Below are 21960 nucleotides of genomic sequence, written 5' to 3'. Positions count from 1 at the left end.
ACAACCCTATGCAGTGGTTTTAATATGTCTCGGTCATGGTGCTGTTAATCCCATGAATCATACCGGTGATTTATAGACAGAATAACAGAACTAGAAAATATCCCTAGTAGCGTTTCATTTCTAGGTGTCACCAATGAAGTTGGTAGGGCAGACTAAACCGTTACATCCCTAGTAGAGTTTCATTTTTAGGTGTCACCAATGCAGTTAGTAGGGCAGAATAACCAGTTATATTCCTAGTAGAGTTTCATTAATGCAGCTAGGAGGACAGAATAACCACAGTTATATTCCTAGTAGAGTTTCATTAATGCAGCTAGGAGGACAGAATAACCACAGTTATATTCCTAGTAGAGTTTCATTAATGCAGCTAGGAGGACAGAATAACCACAGTTATATTCCTAGTAGCATTAGATTTTTTATTTGATTTATCCTTTACTTATCCAGGAAGTCCCATTGAGGTCAGAAGACCTCTTTTACAAGGAAGACATGGCATTTAATGCCTCACTGATTCAGCCTGAGGACAGAATAACTATAGTTGTAACATTAAACAGAATAACCATAGTTAAATTCCTAGGAGCCTGTCTTTGAAACCCTTGCCGATGCAGACAGAACAACCCCAGTTATATAGTGTTTCATGTAAAGCCTCACCAATACAGCTGGGAGGGTTGATTAACCAGTTATATTTCATGTAAAGCCTCACCAATACAGCTGGGAGGGTTGATTAACCAGTTATATTTCATGTAAAGCCTCACCAATACAGCTGGGAGGGCTGATTAACCAGTTATGTTTAATGTAAAGCCTCACCAATACAGCTGGGAGGGCTGATTAACCAGTTATGTTTCATGTAAAGCCTCACCAATACAGCTGGGAGGGCTGATTAACTAGTTATGTTTCATGTAAAGCCTCAACAATACAGCTGGGAGGGCTGATTAACCAGTTATACAGTGCCTTCGGAAAGTATTCAGACCCCTTCACTTTTTCCACATTTTGTTACGTTACAGCCTTATTCTAAAATGTATTCAATAGTTTTTCCCCCCTCATCAATCTACACACAATACCCCATAATGACAAAGCAAAAAGGTTTTTAGAAATGTTTAAACATTGTCTTAAAAATACAACCTGAAATATCACATTTACATAAGTATTCAGACCCTTTACTCAGTACTTTGTTGAAGCACCTTTGGCAGCGATTACAGCCTCGAATCTTCTTGGGTATGACGCTACAAGCTTGGCACACCTGTATTTGGGGAGTTTCTCCCATTCTTCTCTGCAGATCCTCTCAAGCTCTGTCAGGTTGGATGGGGAGCATCGCTGGACAGCTATTTTCATGTCTCTCCAGAGATGTTCGATCGGGTTCAAGTCCGGGCTCTGGCTGGGCCACTCAAGGACATTCAGAGACTTGTCCCGAAGCCACTCCTGCATAGGGTCGTTGACCTGTTGGAAGGTGAACCTTCACCCCCAGTCTGAGGTCCTGAGCGCTCTGGAGCATGTTTTCATCAATGATTTCTCTGTACTTTGCTCCGTTCATCTTTCCCTAGATCCCGACTAGTCTCCCAGTTCCTGCCGCTGAAAAACATCCCCACAGCATGATGCTGCCACCACCATGCTTCACCGTAGGGATGATATTGGCCAGGTGATGAGCGGTGCCTGATTTCCTCCAGACGTGATGCTTGGCACTCAGGCCAAAGAGTTCAATCTTGGTTTCATCAGACCAAGATAATCTTGTTTCTCATGGTCTGAGAGTCCTTTAGGTGCCTTTTGGCAAACTCCAAGCAGGCTGTCATGTGCCTTTTACTGAGGGGTGGCTTCAGTCTCGCCACTCTACCATAAAGGCCTGATTGGTGGAGCGCTGCAGAGATCAAATCAAATCAAATTTGATTTGTCACATACACCTGTTTAGCAGACATTATAGCAGGTGTAGCGAAATGCTTGTGCTTCTAGCTCGGACAGTGCAGTAATACTGTATCTAACAACTTCACAACATATACCCAATACACACAAATCTAGTAAGGAATGGAATTTAAGAATATATACATACAGTGAGGGAAAAAAGTATTTGATCGCCTGCTGATTTTGTACATTTGCCCACTGACAAAGACATGATCAGTCTATAATTTTAATGGTAGGATTATTTGAACAGTGAGAGACAGAATAACAACAAAATAATGCAGAAAAACGCATGTCAAAAATTTTATAAATTGATTTGCATTTTAATGAGGGAAATAAGTATTTGACCCCCTCTCAATCAGAAAGATTTCTGGCTCCCAGGTGTCTTTTATACAGGTAACGAGCTGAGATTAGGAGCACACTCTTAAAGGGAGTGCTCCTAATCTCAGTTTGTTACCTGTATAAAAGACACCTGTCCACAGAAGCAATCAATCAATCAGATTCCAAACTCTCCACCATGGCCAAGACCAAAGAGCTCTCCAAGGATGTCAGGGACAAGATTGTAGACCTACACAAGGCTGGAATGGGCTACAAGACCATCGCCAAGCAGCTTGGTGAGAAGGTGATAACAGTTGGTGCCATTATTCGCTAATGGAAGAAACACAAAATAACTGTCAATCTCCCTCGGCCTGGGGCTCCATGCAAGATCTCACCTCGTGGAGTTGCAATGATCATGAGAACGGTGAGGAATCAGCCCAGAACTACACAGGAGGATCTTGTCAATGATCTCAAGCCAGCTGGGACCATAGTAACCAAGAGAACAATTGGTAACACACTACGCCGTGAAGGACTGAACTCCTGCAGCGCCCACAAGGTCCCCCTGCTCAAGAAAGCACATATAAAGGGCTGTCTGAATTTTGCCAATGAACATCTGAATGATTCAGAGGAGAACTGGGTGAAAGTGTTGTGGTCAGATGAGACCCAAATCGAGGTCTTTGGCATCAACTCAACTCGCCGTGTTTGGAGGAGGAGGAATGCTGCCTATGACCCCAAGAACACCATCCCCACCGTCAAACATGGAGGTGGAAACATTATGCTTTGGGTGTGTTTTTCTGCTAAGGGGACAGGACAACTTCACCGCATCAAAGGGACGATGGACAGGCCATGTACAGTCAAATCTTGGGTGAGAACCTCCTTCCCTCAGCCAGGGCATTGAAAATGGGTCGTGGATGGGTATTCCAGCATGACAATGACCCAAAACACACGGCCAAGGCAACAAAGGAGTGGATCAAGAAGAAGCACATTAAGGTCCTGGAGTGGCCTAGCCAGTCTCCAGACCTTAATCCCATAGAAAATCAGTGGAGGGAGCTGAAGGTTTGAGTTGCCAAATGTCAGCCTCAAAACCTTAATGACTTGGAGAAGATCTGCAAAGAGGAGTGAAACAAAATCCCTCCTGAGATGTGTGCAAACCTGGTGGCCAACTACAAGAAACGTCTGACCTCTGTGATTGCCAACAAGTGTTTTGCCACCAAGTACTAAGTCATGTTTTGCAGAGGGGTCAAATACTTATTTCCCTCATTAAAATGCAAATCAATTTCATAACATTTTTGACATGCGTTTTTCTGGATTTCTTTGTAGTTATTCTGTCTCTCACTGTTCAAATAAACCGACCATAAAAATTATAGACTGATCATTTCTTTGTCAGTGGGCAAACGTACAAAATCAGCAGGGGATCAAATACTTTTTTCCCTCACTGTATATGGACAAGCAGTGACAGAGCGGCATGGACTAAGATACAGTAGTATATTATAGAATAGAATACAGTATATACATATGAGATGAGTAGTGCAAGATATGTAAACATTATTAAAGTGACTAGTGTTCAATTTCTTAAAGTGGCCAGTGATTTCAATAGGCAGCAGCAGCCTCTAATGTGTTAGTGATGGCTATTTAACAGTCTGATGGCCTTGAGAGAAGCTGTTTTTCATTCTCTCGGTCCCAGCTTTGATGCACCTGTACTGACCTCGCCTTCTGGATGATAGTGGGGTGAACAGGCAGTGGCGTTCGGCAGACCGCACCACCCTCTGGAGAGCCCTGCGGTTGCGGGCGGTGCAGTTGCCGTACCAGGCGGTGATACAGCCCGACAGGATGCTCTCAATTGTGCATCTGTAAAAGTTTATGAGGGTTTTAGGTGCCAAGCCAAATTTCTTCAGCCTCCTGAGGTTAAAGAGGCTCTGTTGCGCCTTCTTCACCACACTGTCTGCGTGGGTGGACCATTTCAGTTTGTCAGTGATGTGTACGCCAAGGAACTTGAAGCTTTCCACACCTTCTCCACTGCGGTCCCGTCGATGTGGATAGGGGGGTGCACCCTCTGCTGTTTCCTGAAGTCCACGATCATCTCCTTTGTTTTGTTGACATTGAGTGAGAGGTTATTTACCTGGCACCACGCTCCCAGAGCCCTCACCTCCTCCCTGTAGGCGGTCTCGTCATTGTTGGTAATCAAACCTACTACTGTTGTGTCGTCTGCAAACTTGATGATTGAGTTGGAGGCGTGCGTGGCCATGCAGTCATGGGTGAACAGGGAGTACAGGAGGGGGCTGAGCACGCACCATTGTGGGGCCCCAGTGTTGAGGATCAGCGAAGTGGAGATGTTGTTTCCTACCTTCACCACCTGGGGGTGGCCCGTCAGGAAGTCCAGGACCCATTTGCACAGGGTGGGGTTCAGACCCAGGGCCTCGAGCTTAATGATGAGCTTGGAGGGTACTATGGTGTTGAATGCTGAGCTATAGTCAATGAACATCATTCTTACATAGGTATTCCTCTTGTCCAGATGGGATAGGCCAGTGTGCAGTGTGATGGCGATTTCATCGTGTGTGGATCTATTGGGGTGGTAAGCAAATTGAAGTGGGTCTAGGGTGACAGGTAAGGTAGAGGTGATATGATCCTTGACTAGTCTCTCAAAGCACTTCATGATGACAGATGTGAGTGCTACAGGGCAATAGTCATTTAGTTCAGTTACCTTTGCTTTCTTGGGTACAGGAACAATGGTGGCCATCTTGAAGCATGTGGGAACAGCAGACTGGGAAAGGGAGAGATTGAATATGTCCGTAAACACAGCAGCCAGCTGGTCTGCGCATGCTCTGAGGACACGGCTAGGGATGCCGTCTGGGCCGGCAGCCTTGCAGGGGTTAACATGCTTAAATGTCTTAATCACGTCGGCCATGGAGAAGGAGAGGCCACAGTCCTTGGTAGTGGGCCTCGTCAGTGGCACTGTGTTATCCTCAAAGTGGGCGAACACAGTGTTTAGCTTGTCTGGAAGCAAGACGTCGGTGTCGGCGACGTGGCTGGTTTTCTTTTTGTAGTCCGTGATTGTCTGTAAACCTTGCCACATACGTCTCGTGTCTGAGCCGTTGAATTGTGACTCCACTTTGTCTCTATACTGATGTTTTGCCAGTTTAATTGCCTTGCGGAGTGAGTAGCTACACTGTTCGTATTCTGCCATATTCCCTGTCACCTTGCCATGGTTAAATGCATTGGTTCGCGCTTTCAGTTTTGCACGAATGCTGCCATCTGTCCACGGTTTCTGGTTAGGGTAGGTTTTAATAGTCACAGTCGGCACAACATCCCCTATACACTTCCTGATAAACTCAGTCACCGTTTCAGTGTATTCGTCTAAATTATTTTCGCAAGCTACCCGGAACATATCCCAGTCCGCGTGATCAAAACAATCTTGAAGCATGGATTCCGATTGGAAGGTTATCCCATCTCCACAGAGGAACTCTGGAGCTCTGTCAGAGTGACCATCGGGTTCCTGGTCACCTTCCTGACCAAGGTCCTTCTCCACCGATTGCTCAGTTTGGACGGGCGGCCAGCTCTAGGAAGAGTCTTGGTTGTTCTAAACTTCTTCCCTTTAAGAATGATTTACACCACTGTGTTCATGGGGACCTTCAATGCTGCAGAAATGTTTTGGTACCCTTCCCCAGATCTGTGCCTCGACACAATCCTGTCTCGGAGCTGTACGGACAATTCCTTCGACCTCATGGCTTGGTTTTTGCTCTGACATGCACTGTCAACTGTGGGACCTTATATAGACAGGTTTATGACTTTCCAAATCATGTCCAATCAATTGAATTTTCCACAGGTGGATTCCAATCAAGTTGTAGAAACATCTCAAGGATTATCAATCGAAACAGGATGCACCTGAGCTCAATTTCGAGTCTCATAGCAAAGGGTCTGAATACTTATGCAAATACATATTTTATTTATTTATTTTATATGCAGACATTTCTAAAAATCTGTTTTTGCTTTGTCATTATGGGGTATTATGTGTAGATTGATGAGGATTTTTATTTATTTAGAACAAGGCTGTAACGTACCAAAATGTGGAAAAAGTGAAGGGGTCTGAATACTTTCCAAATGTACTGTATTTCATGTAAAGCCTAAACAATGCAACTGGGAGGGCTGATTAACCAGTTATATTTCATGTAAAGCCTCACCAATACAGCTGGGAGGGCTGTTTAACTAGTTATATTGCATGTTAAGCCTCACCAATACAGCTGGGAGGGCTGATTAAGCAGTTATATTTCATGTAAATCCTCAACAATACAGCTGGGAGAGATGGTCTGCCAGTAGTACAGTATAGTATAGTACAGTATAGTAGTAAATCCTCACCAATGCAGCTGGGAGGGCTGGGCAGCCAGTAGTATAGTATAGTATAGTATAGTATAGTATATTATAGCTGGGAGGGCTGGGCAGCCAGTAGTATAGTATAGTATAGTATAGTATAGTAGTAAATCCTCACCAATGCAGCTGGGAGGGCTGGGCAGACAGTAGTAAAGTATAGTATAGTATATTATATTATATTATAGTATAGTATAGTATAGTATAGTATAGTAGTAAATCCTCACCAATACAGCTGGGAGGGCTGGGCAGCCAGTAGTATAGTATAGTATAGCTGGGAGGGCTGGGCAGCCAGTAGTATAGTATAGTATAGTATAGTATAGTATAGTATAGTATAGTATAGTATAGTATAGTATAGTATAGTATAGTATAGTATAGTATAGTATAGTATATTATATTATAGTATAGTATAGTATAGTATAGTATAGTAGTAAATCCTCACCAATGCAGCTGGGAGGGCTTGGCAGCCAGTAGTATAGTATAGTATAGTAGTAAATCCTCACCAATGTAGCTGGGAGGGCTGGGCAGCCAGTAGTATAGTATAGTATAGTATAGTAGTAAATCCTCACCAATGCAGCTGGGAGGGCTGGGCAGCCAGTAGTATCTGTTGTCCACCTGGATGCAGGTGATCTTGCTCTCTCCCTGCAGCTCGTATCCTGGATCACAGGAGAAGTTCACTGTATCACCTGGTTCTCTCCCCTCTCCGTTACGACTGCCATTCATAGGCATGCCTGGATCTCTGCAGGCTGTCGCCACCGAACCTGGAGACACACAGCAGACATGACATTAAACAACAGCTGAAGGACACACAGCAGATTTGACATTATGGCCTCTCTGAGTCTGACTTAGATACAGCTGGAGAATCATAACTGAGTCTGACTTATATACAGTTGGAGAATCATAACTGAGTCTGACTTAGATACAGCTGGAGAATCCTGACTGAGTCTGACTTACAGTATTTACAGCTAGAGAATCATGACTGAGTCTAACTTAGATACAGCTGGAGAATCATGACTGAGTCTGACTTACACTATATACAGCTGGAGAATCATGACTGAGTCTGACTTAGATACAGCTGGAGAATCATGACTGAGTCTGACTTACATACAGCTGGAGAATCATGACTGATTCTCAAGCTCAACTGGTCACAGCTGTAGAAAGATCTCTAGAAACCTGATAGTCCATAGCTTTGAACTTGAGTTCACACTTTATTTGGATAGTCTGGATAGTCCATCTGTAGATGCTCTAGAGATGGTCATACTATCAACAAACTATCTGTTGATAAGCAACTGCTTGCTTAGATCATGGTTACAGTTAGGTTTAGAATAAGGGCTAGGGTAAGGGTTAAAGTTAGGGTTAGGGTAAGAGTTAAGTTTAGGGTTAGGATAAGGGTTAACGTTAGGATTAGGGTTAGGGATAGTAGATCATTAGTTGAAATGTCACTGTCTGTAAATAGTCTGTAGAGCATCTACAGATACATTATCCAAATAGTGTTACCGTACTTGATATTTTCTACTGTACTTCACAATTATATAAGGTTGAGAGAACTACTTCAGTTTTAAGTGAGAATGGTTCAGATTGTTTCAGCATTTGATAGCTTTCTACTTCACAATTTATAAAACATGGAGAATGGAAAAACTACAACATGCTGCCTGTCCTCTCTTGTTGAAAGACTCACTTGAGAAGAAAATTGTTAAAGCATTTGTTAGCTTCCCAGTTCATATGAGACCCAATTATTACAGAGTTGAAGGTAAATGGAATAAATAAATGCTGTTCTTTCTTTGACAGGTATTTTCTTGGTCAAGCACTCACTTGAGAAGTCGATGGCGAAGCCAGACTTGGTGATGTAAAAGTCAGTCTCGAACTGAATGGTGACGACGTTGAGGGTGCTGTGTATCCCCTCGGGGACCAGGGAGCCAGACACCTCCCTCAGAGACATCTCATTTTCTGGTGGTCCGTCCCAAACCTTCAGGATGTCGTGAGATGCCTCTGTGTCGAACGCCAGAAACTGGAGGCTAGGGGGGATGGATTTAAATCGGAATTAAACTAACCAAATTTGGCCAAGACAACACCAATTTCAAATCATAACTTCTTCAATTTCTATCTGTTGTGTGCATTTTCTGTTGACTCTATCAGCAATGTCTGGCAGGACAAACCGTCTGAAAATTCTGCTGTAGTTCTATTCACATCCTCCGTATGATTGGCTCCAGGATCTGGAGGGCTAGCTGGGATCCGATTGGACAAACCAACTCCACAGTCAGGCAGTCACCAAAATGATTAGAGAAACTACAGAACCTCCACAGGCAGTCACGAAAGGTGTATTTTCTAATCTTTATTACATGGTTCTAACTAAGTTAATCTTTGTACAAGATCTGGAAATGCAGAAGGCTACGTTTTGGAATGCACTAATATGCAAGGTACCAGAAAAGGATGCCCCATTTTCCCATTTTTGTTTTAATTTCCATGGTGAAAAGGTAGATGGGAAGATTTTTATTTACAGGCCATTTGAGATAATTACCTGACCAATATGCACTGGGTGCGTAACCCATTAGGGTGTCCACCCACGGTGCTCAGAATGACAGAAGTCATATTTAGATTATGATAATTCATCTTAAGTAGCCAATAAAACGTCATTTTCAAACATTTGCCAAAATGCAATTTGCAGGAAAACACCATTCTAAACAACGCACCTGATGTGAACAGTTTAAAATGTGACAGAGATGAAAATCTCAGTTAGAAACTTAGAAAGAGGGGGAATCTAAAGATGCAACAACTAGAACGGGTTGCTAATATGACTAGGATTGTGCCTTTGGCTTCTGGACAATGAAAGTAAGTTTATATGAAAACCAATAGAACAGGAGAAAAATGCTGGTTTTAATGGCATATGAGGAAATCTTCATAAAATAACTGCTTCCACGTGTCTATGGTCGGTTATTGCCTAGGCTACTTTGAAGCAAGGCAAGACATGACTCATAATATGAAGTAAAATGTTCAGGTTTCAAACAATTAAGCATATGTTTTCAAAATCCTGCCTCCAGCTCACATTGCAAAGTGGTGGGTGACGCGCTGATGGCATGCCTAGCGTTGCCTATGCACTTGATGGCAAATGGGAGGCGTGCTTCAATTACCAGTTGAGAAATAAAAATTGTAGATATTTTAATTGTGGCCATCAAAACTGTTTTTAACAAGCGACTTCATTTAGAATCGTTGCTCGATGACTGGGCTTATAAAAGCATTTTTCACTCCAGCAGCAACGAGCTGAGGAGCTGCAGGAGATGGAGCTGTCTGACAAGTGATATTCCGCTCAAAATATTATCTGTGTGCTCTGTGTGTGTGATAAATAAGATACATGATGACTAATGAAAATACACACGACCCAATTTAATTCCACAAAATGTTGCAAATTAACCTATAGACTGATAAGCATGGCGGTCAAATGTATTTCCATTAACTCATATTTCCAACAATGAATAAAAAGCATTATTTTGCAATGGGATTGTTTTTTCTCCCGGTCAATTTGGCTGGCAACAATTTTACTTATCGGCTTTTCATTTTTTTTTATCGGCCAAACACCGGCAATTACCGGCTGACGGAAACTCTGATACGTACATACCTCCAAAGGCAATTATCAAACTGTGCATTATGAATCCTAATTTAATGATCAAAGTAAGTCAATATTTGACAAGATATTATCTGAAAAAACAGCAGGCCTGTTTTGTCATGCATTAATATAGAAATTGTTCTGCGAGGTACCAGACGAGGGTACCCTCATTTGCCCATTAATTTTGTGGTAAAGAGTTAATATCAGATTCCCATTCTATATGTGAAGTAGCTACCTGACGATGTTGCCCGAATTGACAGTGATGGTCCAGGTACAGCGCAGGTTGTTGTCGTAAGGGAAGGGATATCCAGGAGACAGGATGCGCCCTGTAGACTCACCTTTGAACCTACCACCACACTCCGCTGCAGGCACACACACACATACACAGACACACACACACACACACACATAAACACACACACCAAAAACAGGTCACTAACAGGTCATCCGACCTTGTCAATATCCAACATCTAAACAACAGGACATTTCCCTTGAGGGAAAATGTATTAAGAAATGCATGCATACACACCTCCTTGTACCTGGTAATGACTAGCGGTTAGTAAATCCCTGCTTGGAGTAAAGCCTCTTTCTCCTTGTACCTGGTAATGACTAGCGGTTAGTAAATCCCTGCTTGGAGTAAAGCCTCTTTCTCCTTGTACCTGGTAATGACTAGCGGTTAGTAAACCCCTGCCTAGATTAAAGCCCCTTTCTCCTTGTAATGGTGTGCGGCAGACAGAGTACCCAGAGTACTTAGAAATGCAAAACGTGTTTCCCCTAAAGTATGCCTCTTAATGACACCATTAATTAACTTTAAAAGAATGTCCAGAAAATATATGTGCCTGGTCCTGGTCTGTGGGAGAGAGACCCACCACTGCACACACTGTATGAATTGCTCAGCTATTGTCCTGGTTATCATCGACCATCAATATCACCAACAAACTATCCACACTGAATGAATAGATACATTTCATGACATAACCTAACAACAGAACCATAACTATCCACACTGAATTAATGGATAGATTACATGACATAACCTAACAACAGAACCATAACTATCCACACTGAATTAATGGATAAATTACATGACATAACCTAACAACAGAACCATAACTATCCACACTAAATTAATGGATAAATTACATGACATAACCTAACAACAGAACCATAACTATCCACACTGAATTAATGGATACATTACATGACAAATCCTAACAACAGAACCATAACTATCCACACTAAATGAATGGATAAATGACATAATATAACAACAGAACCATAACATCACTCTCTCTCTCTCTCTCTCTCTCTCTCTCTCTCTCTCTCTCTCTCTCTCTCTCTCTCTCTCTCTCTCTCTCTCTCTCTCTCTCTCTCTCTCTCTCTCTCTCTCTCTCTCTCTCTCTCTCTCTCTCTCTCTCTCTCTCTCTCTCTCTCTCTCTCTCTCTCTCTCTCTCTCTCTCTCTCTCTCTCTCTCTCTCTCTCTCTCAGCCCATATTAGTATGCAGTCCAATGAGACAGTCAACATTGCTGTGCTCAGTGTTAATCCCAGGGATTTAGTCCTACATGATTTCCACTTAATTGGACTGTTGGAGAAGACAAATAGCTCTCATGTTTTGTTCAGAATAATTGGGGGTGATGCCAGCTGATTCTTTATGTTAAATGGTCTTGATGCCATCTGATTCTTTATGTTAAATGGTCTTGATGGCAGCTGATTATTTATGTGAAGTGGTCTTGATGCCAGCTGATTCATTATGTTAAATGGTCTTGATGCCAGGTGATTCTTTATGTTAAATGGTCTTGATGCCAGCAATAAAAAATGAAGTTGAAGTAAGAGCATTGTGCTGTATTGTAGTGTAGTGATTTAAAATAACAGTGAATGAACTCCTCACATTTTATTATTTGTTTCCTTTTGAGTGATTGAAAACATTTAATTGTCTCGTTTAGTAGCTCATTGATTAATACATGTCTAGCCAAATCATCCATAGTGGCAGTGTTCCATCCTTTCCATCAGTGATCAGTGGTAGATGTGTAGATTGCTGCATTAGATTTAGTCAATGAAAGGCAAGGAGGACAAACTGCTAAAGTTATTCCCTGCAATTAGCTTGAATCTAGCAGGTCTAGAGAAGCTGTGTCTCTGCGGTGTCTTATGCTGATGGATTATGGTCAAAATGGACATAAACATTCTGCAGGTGTAGCTCCAGAATGGACTTAAACATTCTGCAGGTGTAGCTCCAGAATGGACATAAATATTCTGCAGGTGTAGCTCCAGAATGGACTTAAACATTCTGCAGGTGTAGCTCCAGAATGGACATAAATATTCTGCAGGTGTAGCTCCAGAATGGACTTAAACATTCTGCAGGTGTAGCTCCAAAATGGACATAAATATTCTGCAGGTGTAGCTCCAGAATGGACATAAACATTCTGCAGGTGTAGCTCCAGAATGGACATAAATATTCTGCAGGTGTAGCTCCAGAATGGACATAAACATTCTGCAGGTGTAGCCCTATAAATACCATTGAGCACTTGGTTTCTCTATTTAACATGTATTTATTCAGGAATATCTCCTGTGAGCTACTACTGTATTCTTGTGTATACAGTGTTTTGGTTGTTAAACAGTGGCTGGCTTAAAGAGCTGTAGCTAACACTTTATTGATAGGGAGTCTTTTATCCAGCTTGTTTAGTGTATGTAAAACAGAGAGAGAGCGAGACAGAGAGAGAGAGAAACACGAGAGAGAGAGAGAGAGAGAGAGAGAGAGAGAGAGAAACACGAGAGAGAGAGAGAGAGAGAGCAACCAGTGAAGAACAAACACCATTGTAAATACAACCCATATTTAAGTTTATTTATTTTCCCATTTGTACTTTAACTATTTGCACATTGTTACAAAACTGTATATATATACATAATATGACATTTGAAATCTCTTTATTCTTTTGAAACTTCTGAGTGTAATGTTTACTGTTAATATTTATTGTTTATTTCACTTTTGTTTACAATCTACTTCACTTGCTTTGGCAATGTTAACACACGTTTCCCATGCCAATAAAGCCCTTAAATTGAAATTGAGAGAGAGAGAGACAGACAGAGACAGAGACAGAGACAGAGAGACAGACAGACAGAGAGAGAGAGAGACAGAGAGAGAGAGAGAGAGAGAGAGAGAGAGAGAGAGAGAGAGAGAGAGAGAGAGAGAGAGAGGGATAGAATGAGAGGGAGAGAGAGAGATTGAGAGAAAGAGGGGGATAAGGAAGGATTACCTATGCATGAGGGGAGGTGGTTGTCCCATGCTCTTCTCTCTCGGGTCATGCACTTGAGTATGCCACTTCCGTGCAGGGTATAACCTTGGTCACAGCCGTACGTGATGACACTGCCAGCGAAGTGCCCCTGGTCGCTGACTTTGAACCCAAACTGAGGCACCCCAGGATCCTGGCAGTGAGACAGCTCAAAACCTGCCAGAGAATTATAGAGTGAGGGGACAACAAAGAGAGAAAAACAGGTTGTAACATTATGGAGACCATCCCAGAGACCACACACATTATGGAGACCATCCCAGAGACCACACACATTATGGAGACCATCCCAGAGATCACACACATTATGGAGACCAACCCAGAGACCACACACATTATGGATACCAACCCAGAGACACCACAGACATTATGGAGACCATCCCAGAGACCACACACATTATGGAGAACATCCCAGAGACCATACACATTATGGAGACCATCCTAGAGACTATACACATTATGGAGACCATCCTAGAGACCACAAACATTATGGAGACCATCCCAGAGACCACACACATTATGGAGACCATCCCAGAGACCACACACATTATGGAGACCATCCCAGAGACCACACACATTATGGAGACCATCCTAGAGACCACACACATTATGGAGACCATCCTAGAGACCACACACATTATGGAGACCATCCCACGACCACACGCATTATGGAGACCAACCGAGAGACCACACAAATTATGGAGACCATCCCAGAGACCACACACATTATGGAGACCATCCCAGAGACCACACACATTATGGAGACCATCCCAGAGACCACATACATTATGGAGACCAACCTAGAGACCACACACATTATGGAGACCAACCCAGAGACCACACACATTATGGAGACCATCCTAGAGTCCACACACATTATGGAGACCAACCAAGAGACAACACACATTATGGAGACCAACCCAGAGACGACACACATTATGAAGACCGACCCAGAGACTACACACATTATGGAGACCAACCCAGAGACCACACACATCATGGAGACCAACCCAGAGACCACACACATTATGGAGACCAACCCAGAGACAACACACATTATGGAGACCAACCCAGAGACCACACGCATTATGGAGACAATCCCAGAGACCACACACATTATGGAGACCATCCAACAAACCACACACATTAAGGAGACCATCCTAGAGACCACACACATTATGGAGACCATCCTAGAGACCACACACATTATGGAGACCATACCAGAGACCACACACATTATGGAGACCATCCTAGAGACCACACACATTATGGACACCATCCTAGAGATCACACATTATGGAGACCATCCTAGAGACCACACACATAATTGAGACCATCCTAGAGACCATACATCCATTATGGCTGGAGACCATCCAAGAGACCACACACATTATGGAGACCATCCCAGAGACCACATACATTATGGAGACCATCCCAGAGACCACACACATTATGGAGACCATCCCAGAGACCACACACATTAGGGAGACCATCCTAGAGACCACACACATTAATGAGACCATCCCAAGACCACACACATTATGGAGACCAACCCAGAGACCACACACATTATGGAGACCATCCCAGAGACCACGCACATTATGGAGACCATCCCAGAGACCACACACATTATGGAGACCAACCTAGAGACCACACACATTATGGAGACCAACCCAGAGACCACACGCATTATGGATACCATCCCAGAGACCACACACATTATGGAGACCATCCAACAAACCACACACATTAAGGAGACCATCCCAGAGACCACACACATTATGGACACCATCCCAGAGACCATACACATTATGGAGACCATCCTAGAGACCACACACATTATGGAGACCATCCTAGAGACCACACACATCATGGAGACCATCCTAGAGACAACACACATTATGGAGACAATCCCAGAGACCACACACACATTATGGAGACCATCCTAGAGACCACACACATTATGGACACCATCCTACAGAGCACACACATTATGGAGACCATCCTAGAGACCACACACATAATGTAGACCATCCTAGAGACCACACACACATTAGGGCTGGAGACCATCCAAGAGACCACACACATTATGGAGACCAACCTAGAGACCACACACATTATGGAGACCAACCCAGAGACCACACGCATTATGGATACCATCCCAGAGACCACACACATTATGGAGACCATCCAATAAACCACACACATTAAGGAGACCATCCCAGAGACCACACACATTATGGACACCATCCCAGAGACCATACACATTATGGAGACCATCCTAGAGACCACACACATTATGGAGACCATCCTAGAGACCACACACATCATGGAGACCATCCTAGAGACAACACACATTGTGGAGACCATCCCAGAGACCACACACACATTATGGAGACCATCCTAGAGACCACACACATTATGGACACCATCCTACAGACCACACACATTATGGAGACCATCCTAGAGACCACACACATAATGTAGACCATCCTAGAGACCACACACACATTATGGCTGGAGACCATCCAAGAGACCACACACATTATGGAGACCATTTCAGACACCACACACATTATGGAGACCATCCCAGAGACCACACACATTACGGAGACCATCCTAGAGACCACACACATTATGGAGACCATCCCAGAGACCAAACACATTATGGAGACCATCCTAGAGACCACACACATTATGGAGACCATCCTAGAGACCACACACACATTATGGCTGGAGACCATCCTAGAGACCACACACATTATGGAGACCAACCTAGCGACCACACACATTATGGAGACCATCCTAGAGACCACACCCATTATGGAGACCATCCTAGAGACAACACATATTACGGAGACCAACCTAGAGACCACACACATTACCGAGACCATCCTAGAAACCACACACATTATGGAGACCAAGCTAGAAACCACACACATTATGGAGACCATCCTAGAGGCCACACACACATTATTGCTGGAGACCATCCTAGAGACCACACACATTATGGAGACCAACCTAGAGACCACACACATTATGGAGACCATCATAGAGACCACACACATTATGGAGACCATCCTAGAGACCACACACATTACGGAGACCAACCTAGAGACCACACACATTACGGAGACCATCCTAGAGACCACACACATTATGGAGACCAACCTAGAGACCACACACACTATGGCTGGAGACCATCCTAGAGACCAAACACATTATAGAGACCATCCTAGAGACCACACACATTATGGACACCATCTTAGAGACCACACACATTATGGAGACCATCCTAGAGACCACCCACATTATGGAGACCATCCCACGACCACACGCATTATGGAGACCAACCCAGAGACCACACAAATTATGGAGACCATCCCAGAGACCACACACATTATGGAGACCATCCCAAAGACAACACACATTATGGAGACCATCCTAGAGACAACACACATTATGGAGACCATCCCAGAGACCACATACATTATGGAGACCAACCTAGAGACCACACACATTATGGAGACCAACCCAGAGACCACACACATTATGGAGACCATCCTAGAGTCCACACACATTATGGAGACCAACCAAGAGACAACACACATTATGGAGACCAACCCAGAGACGACACACATTATGAAGACCGACCCAGAGACTACACACATTATGGAGACCAACCCAGAGACCACACACATCATGGAGACCAACCCAGAGACCACACACATTATGGAGACCAACCCAGAGACCACACACATTATGGAGACCAACCCAGAGACCACACGCATTATGGAGACAATCCCAGAGACCACACACATTATGGAGACCATCCAACAAACCACACACATTAAGGAGACCATCCTAGAGACCACACACATTATGGAGACCATCCTAGAGACCACACACATTATGGAGACCATCCCAGAGACCACACACATTATGGAGACCATCCTAGAGACCACACACATTATGGAGACCATCCTAGAGATCACACATTATGGAGACCATCCTAGAGACCACACACATAATGGAGACCATCCTAGAGACCATACATCCATTATGGCTGGAGACCATCCAAGAGACCACACACATTATGGAGACCATCCCAGAGACCACATACATTATGGAGACCATCCCAGAGACCACACACATTATGGAGACCATCCCAGAGACCACACACATTATGGAGACCATCCTAGAGACCACACACATTAATGAGACCATCCCAAGACCACACACATTATGGAGACCAACCCAGAGACCACACACATTATGGAGACCATCCCAGAGACCACGCACATTATGGAGACCATCCCAGAGACCACACACATTATGGAGACCAACCTAGAGACCACACACATTATGGAGACCAACCCAGAGACCACACACATTATGGAGACCATCCTAGAGACCACACACATTATGGAGACCATCCCAAGGCCACACGAATTATGGAGACCAACCCAGAGACCACACACATTATGGAGACCGACCCAGAGACTACACACATTATGGAGACCAACCCAGAGACCACACACATTATGGAGACCAACCCAGAGACAACACACATTATGGAGACCAACCCAGAGACCACACGCATTATGGATACCATCCCAGAGACCACACACATTATGGAGACCATCCAACAAACCACACACATTAAGGAGACCATCCCAGAGACCACACACATTATGGACACCATCCCAGAGACCATACACATTATGGAGACCATCCTAGAGACCACACACATTATGGAGACCATCCTAGAGACCACACACATCATGGAGACCATCCTAGAGACAACACACATTATGGAGACCATCCCAGAGACCACACACACATTATGGAGACAATCCTAGAGACCACACACATTATGGACACCATCCTACAGACCACACACATTATGGAGACCATCCTAGAGACCACACACATAATGTAGACCATCCTAGAGACCACACACACATTATGGCTGGAGACCATCCAAGAGACCACACACATTATGGAGACCATTTCAGACACCACACACATTACGGAGACCATCCCAGAGACCACACACATTACGGAGACCATCCTAGAGACCACACACATTATGGAGACCATCCCAGAGACCACACACATTATGGAGACCATCCTAGAGACCACACACATTATGGAGACCATCCTAGAGACCACACACACATTATGGCTGGAGACCATCCTAGAGACCACACACATTATGGAGACCAACCTAGCGACCACACACATTATGGAGACCATCCTAGAGACCACACCCATTATGGAGACCATCCTAGAGACCACACATATTACGGAGATTAACCTAGAGACCACACACATTACCGAGACCATCCTAGAAACCACACACATTATGGAGACCAAGCTAGAAACCACACACATTATGGAGACCATCCTAGAGGCCACACACACATTATTGCTGGAGACCATCCTAGAGACCACACACATTATGGAGACCAACCTAGAGACCACACACATTATGGAGACCATCATAGAGACCACACACATTATGGAGACCATCCTAGAGACCACACACATTACGGAGACCAACCTAGAGACCACACACATTACGGAGACCATCCTAGAGACCACACACATTATGGAGACCAACCTAGAGACCACACACACTATGGCTGGAGACCATCCTAGAGACCACACACATTATAGAGACCATCCTAGAGACCACACACATTATGGACACCATCTTAGAGACCACACACATTATGGAGACCATCCTAGAGACCACCCACATTATGGAGACCATCCCACGACAACACGCATTATGGAGACCAACCCAGAGACCACACAAATTATGGAGACCATCCCAGAGACCACACACATTATGGAGACCATCCCAGAGACCACACACATTATGGAGACCATCCTAAAGACCACACACATTATGGAGACCATCCCAGAGACCACATACATTATGGAGACCAACCTAGAGACCACACACATTATGGAGACCAACCCAGAGACCACACACATTATGGAGACCATCCTAGAGTCCACACACATTATGGAGACCAACCAAGAGACAACACACATTATGGAGACCAACCCAGAGATGACACACATTATGAAGACCGACCCAGAGACTACACACATTATGGAGACCAACCCAGAGACCACACACATCATGGAGACCAACCCAGAGACCACACACATTATGGAGACCAACCCAGAGACCACACACATTATGGAGACCAACCCAGAGACCACACACATTATGGAGACAATTCCAGAGACCACACACATTATGGAGACCATCCAACAAACCACACACATTAAGGAGACCATCCTAGAGACCACACACATTATGGAGACCATCCTAGAGACCACACACATTATGGAGACCATCCCAGAGACCACACACATTATGGAGACCATCCTAGAGACCACACACATTATGGACACCATCCTAGAGATCACACATTATGGAGACCATCCTAGAGACCACACACATAATGGAGACCATCCTAGAGACCATACATCCATTATGGCTGGAGACCATCCAAGAGACCACACACATTATGGAGACCATCCCAGAGACCACATACATTATGGAGACCATCCCAGAGACCACACACATTATGGAGACCATTCCAGAGACCACACACATTATGGAGACCATCCTAGAGACCACACACATTAATGAGACCATCCCAAGACCACACACATTATGGAGACCAACCCAGAGACCACACACATTATGGAGACCATCCCAGAGACCACGCACATTATGGAGAACATCCCAGAGACCACACACATTATGGAGACCAACCTAGAGACCACACACATTATGGAGACCAACCCAGAGACCACACACATTATGGAGACCATCCTAGAGACCACACACATTATGGAGACCATCCCAAGGCCACACGAATTATGGAGACCAACCCAGAGACCACACACATTATGGAGACCGACCCAGAGACTACACACATTATGGAGACCAACCCAGAGACCACACACATTATGGAGACCAACCCAGAGACCACACACATTATGGAGACCAACCCAGAGACCACACGCATTATGGATACCATCCCAGAGACCACAAACATTATGGAGACCATCCAACAAACCACACACATTAAGGAGACCATCCCAGAGACCACACACATTATGGACACCATCCCAGAGACCATACACATTATGGAGACCATCCTAGAGACCACACACATTATGGAGACCATCCTAGAGACCACACACATCATGGAGACCATCCTAGAGACAACACACATTATGGACACAATCCCAGAGACCACACACACATTATGGAGACCATCCTAGAGACCACACACATTATGGACACCATCCTACAGACCACACACATTATGGAGACCATCCTAGAGACCACACACATAATGTAGACCATCCTAGAGACCACACACACATTATGGCTGGAGACCATCCAAGAGACCACACACATTATGGAGACCATTTCAGACACCACACACATTATGGAGACCATCCCAGAGACCACACACATTACGGAGACCATCCTAGAGACCACACACATTATGGAGACCATCCCAGAGACCACACACATTATGGAGACCATCCTAGAGACCACACACATTATGGAGACTATCCTAGAGACCACACACACATTATGGCTGGAGACCATCCTAGAGACCACACACATTATGGAGACCAACCTAGCGACCACACACATTATGGAGACCATCCTAGAGACCACACACATTATGGAGACCATCCTAGAGACCACACATATTACGGAGACCAACCTAGAGACCACACACATTACCGAGACCATCCTAGAAACCACACACATTATGGAGACCAACCTAGAAACCACACACATTATGGAGACCATCCTAGAGGCCACACACACATTATTGCTGGAGACCATCCTAGAGACCACACACATTATGGAGACCAACCTAGAGACCACACACATTATGGAGACCATCATAGAGACCACACACATTATGGAGACCATCCTAGAGACCACACACATTACGGAGACCAACCTAGAGACCACACACATTACGGAGACCATCCTAGAGACCACACACATTATGGAGACCAACCTAGAGACCACACACACTATGGCTGGAGACCATCCTAGAGACCACACACATTATAGAGACCATCCTAGAGACCACACACATTATGGACACCATCTTAGAGACCACACACATTATGGAGACCATCCTAGAGACCACCCACATTATGGAGACCATCCTAGAGACCACACACATTTGGAGACCAACCCAGAGACCACACACATTATGGAGACCATCCCAGAGACCACACACATTATGGAGACCAACCCAGAGACCACATACATTGTGGAGACCATCCTAGAGACCACACACATTATGGAGACCATCCTAGAGACCACACACATTATGGAGACCATCCTACAGACCACACACATTATGGAGACCATCCTAGAGACCACACACATTATGGAGACCATCCTAGAGACTACACACATTACGGAGACCAACCCAGAG

At 44.4% G+C, this 21960-nt stretch overlaps 1 protein-coding gene across 1 annotated transcript in view; it reads right to left on the bottom strand.

Moving 5' to 3' along the window:
- Positions 1-21960, bottom strand: part of LOC311126986 (CUB and sushi domain-containing protein 3-like) — a gene marked incomplete at both ends in the record, with an annotated part of 648334 nt that overhangs the window by 340702 nt on the left and 285672 nt on the right. Inside the window, 4 exons of the mRNA XM_084158716.1 lie at positions 7134-7325; positions 8377-8579; positions 10401-10527; positions 13418-13609. Coding sequence (XP_084014842.1) covers positions 7134-7325; positions 8377-8579; positions 10401-10527; positions 13418-13609 — 714 coding nt within the window. The remainder of the gene's footprint in view (positions 1-7133; positions 7326-8376; positions 8580-10400; positions 10528-13417; positions 13610-21960) is intronic.

The sequence above is a fragment of the Coregonus lavaretus genome, assembly GCF_964263955.1.
Source record: "Coregonus lavaretus genome assembly, chromosome: 3".
Classification (NCBI taxonomy): Eukaryota; Metazoa; Chordata; class Actinopteri; order Salmoniformes; family Salmonidae; genus Coregonus; species Coregonus lavaretus.
The sequence above is the reverse complement of the archived record's forward strand: the minus strand, read 5'-3'. Positions and strand labels throughout refer to the sequence as shown.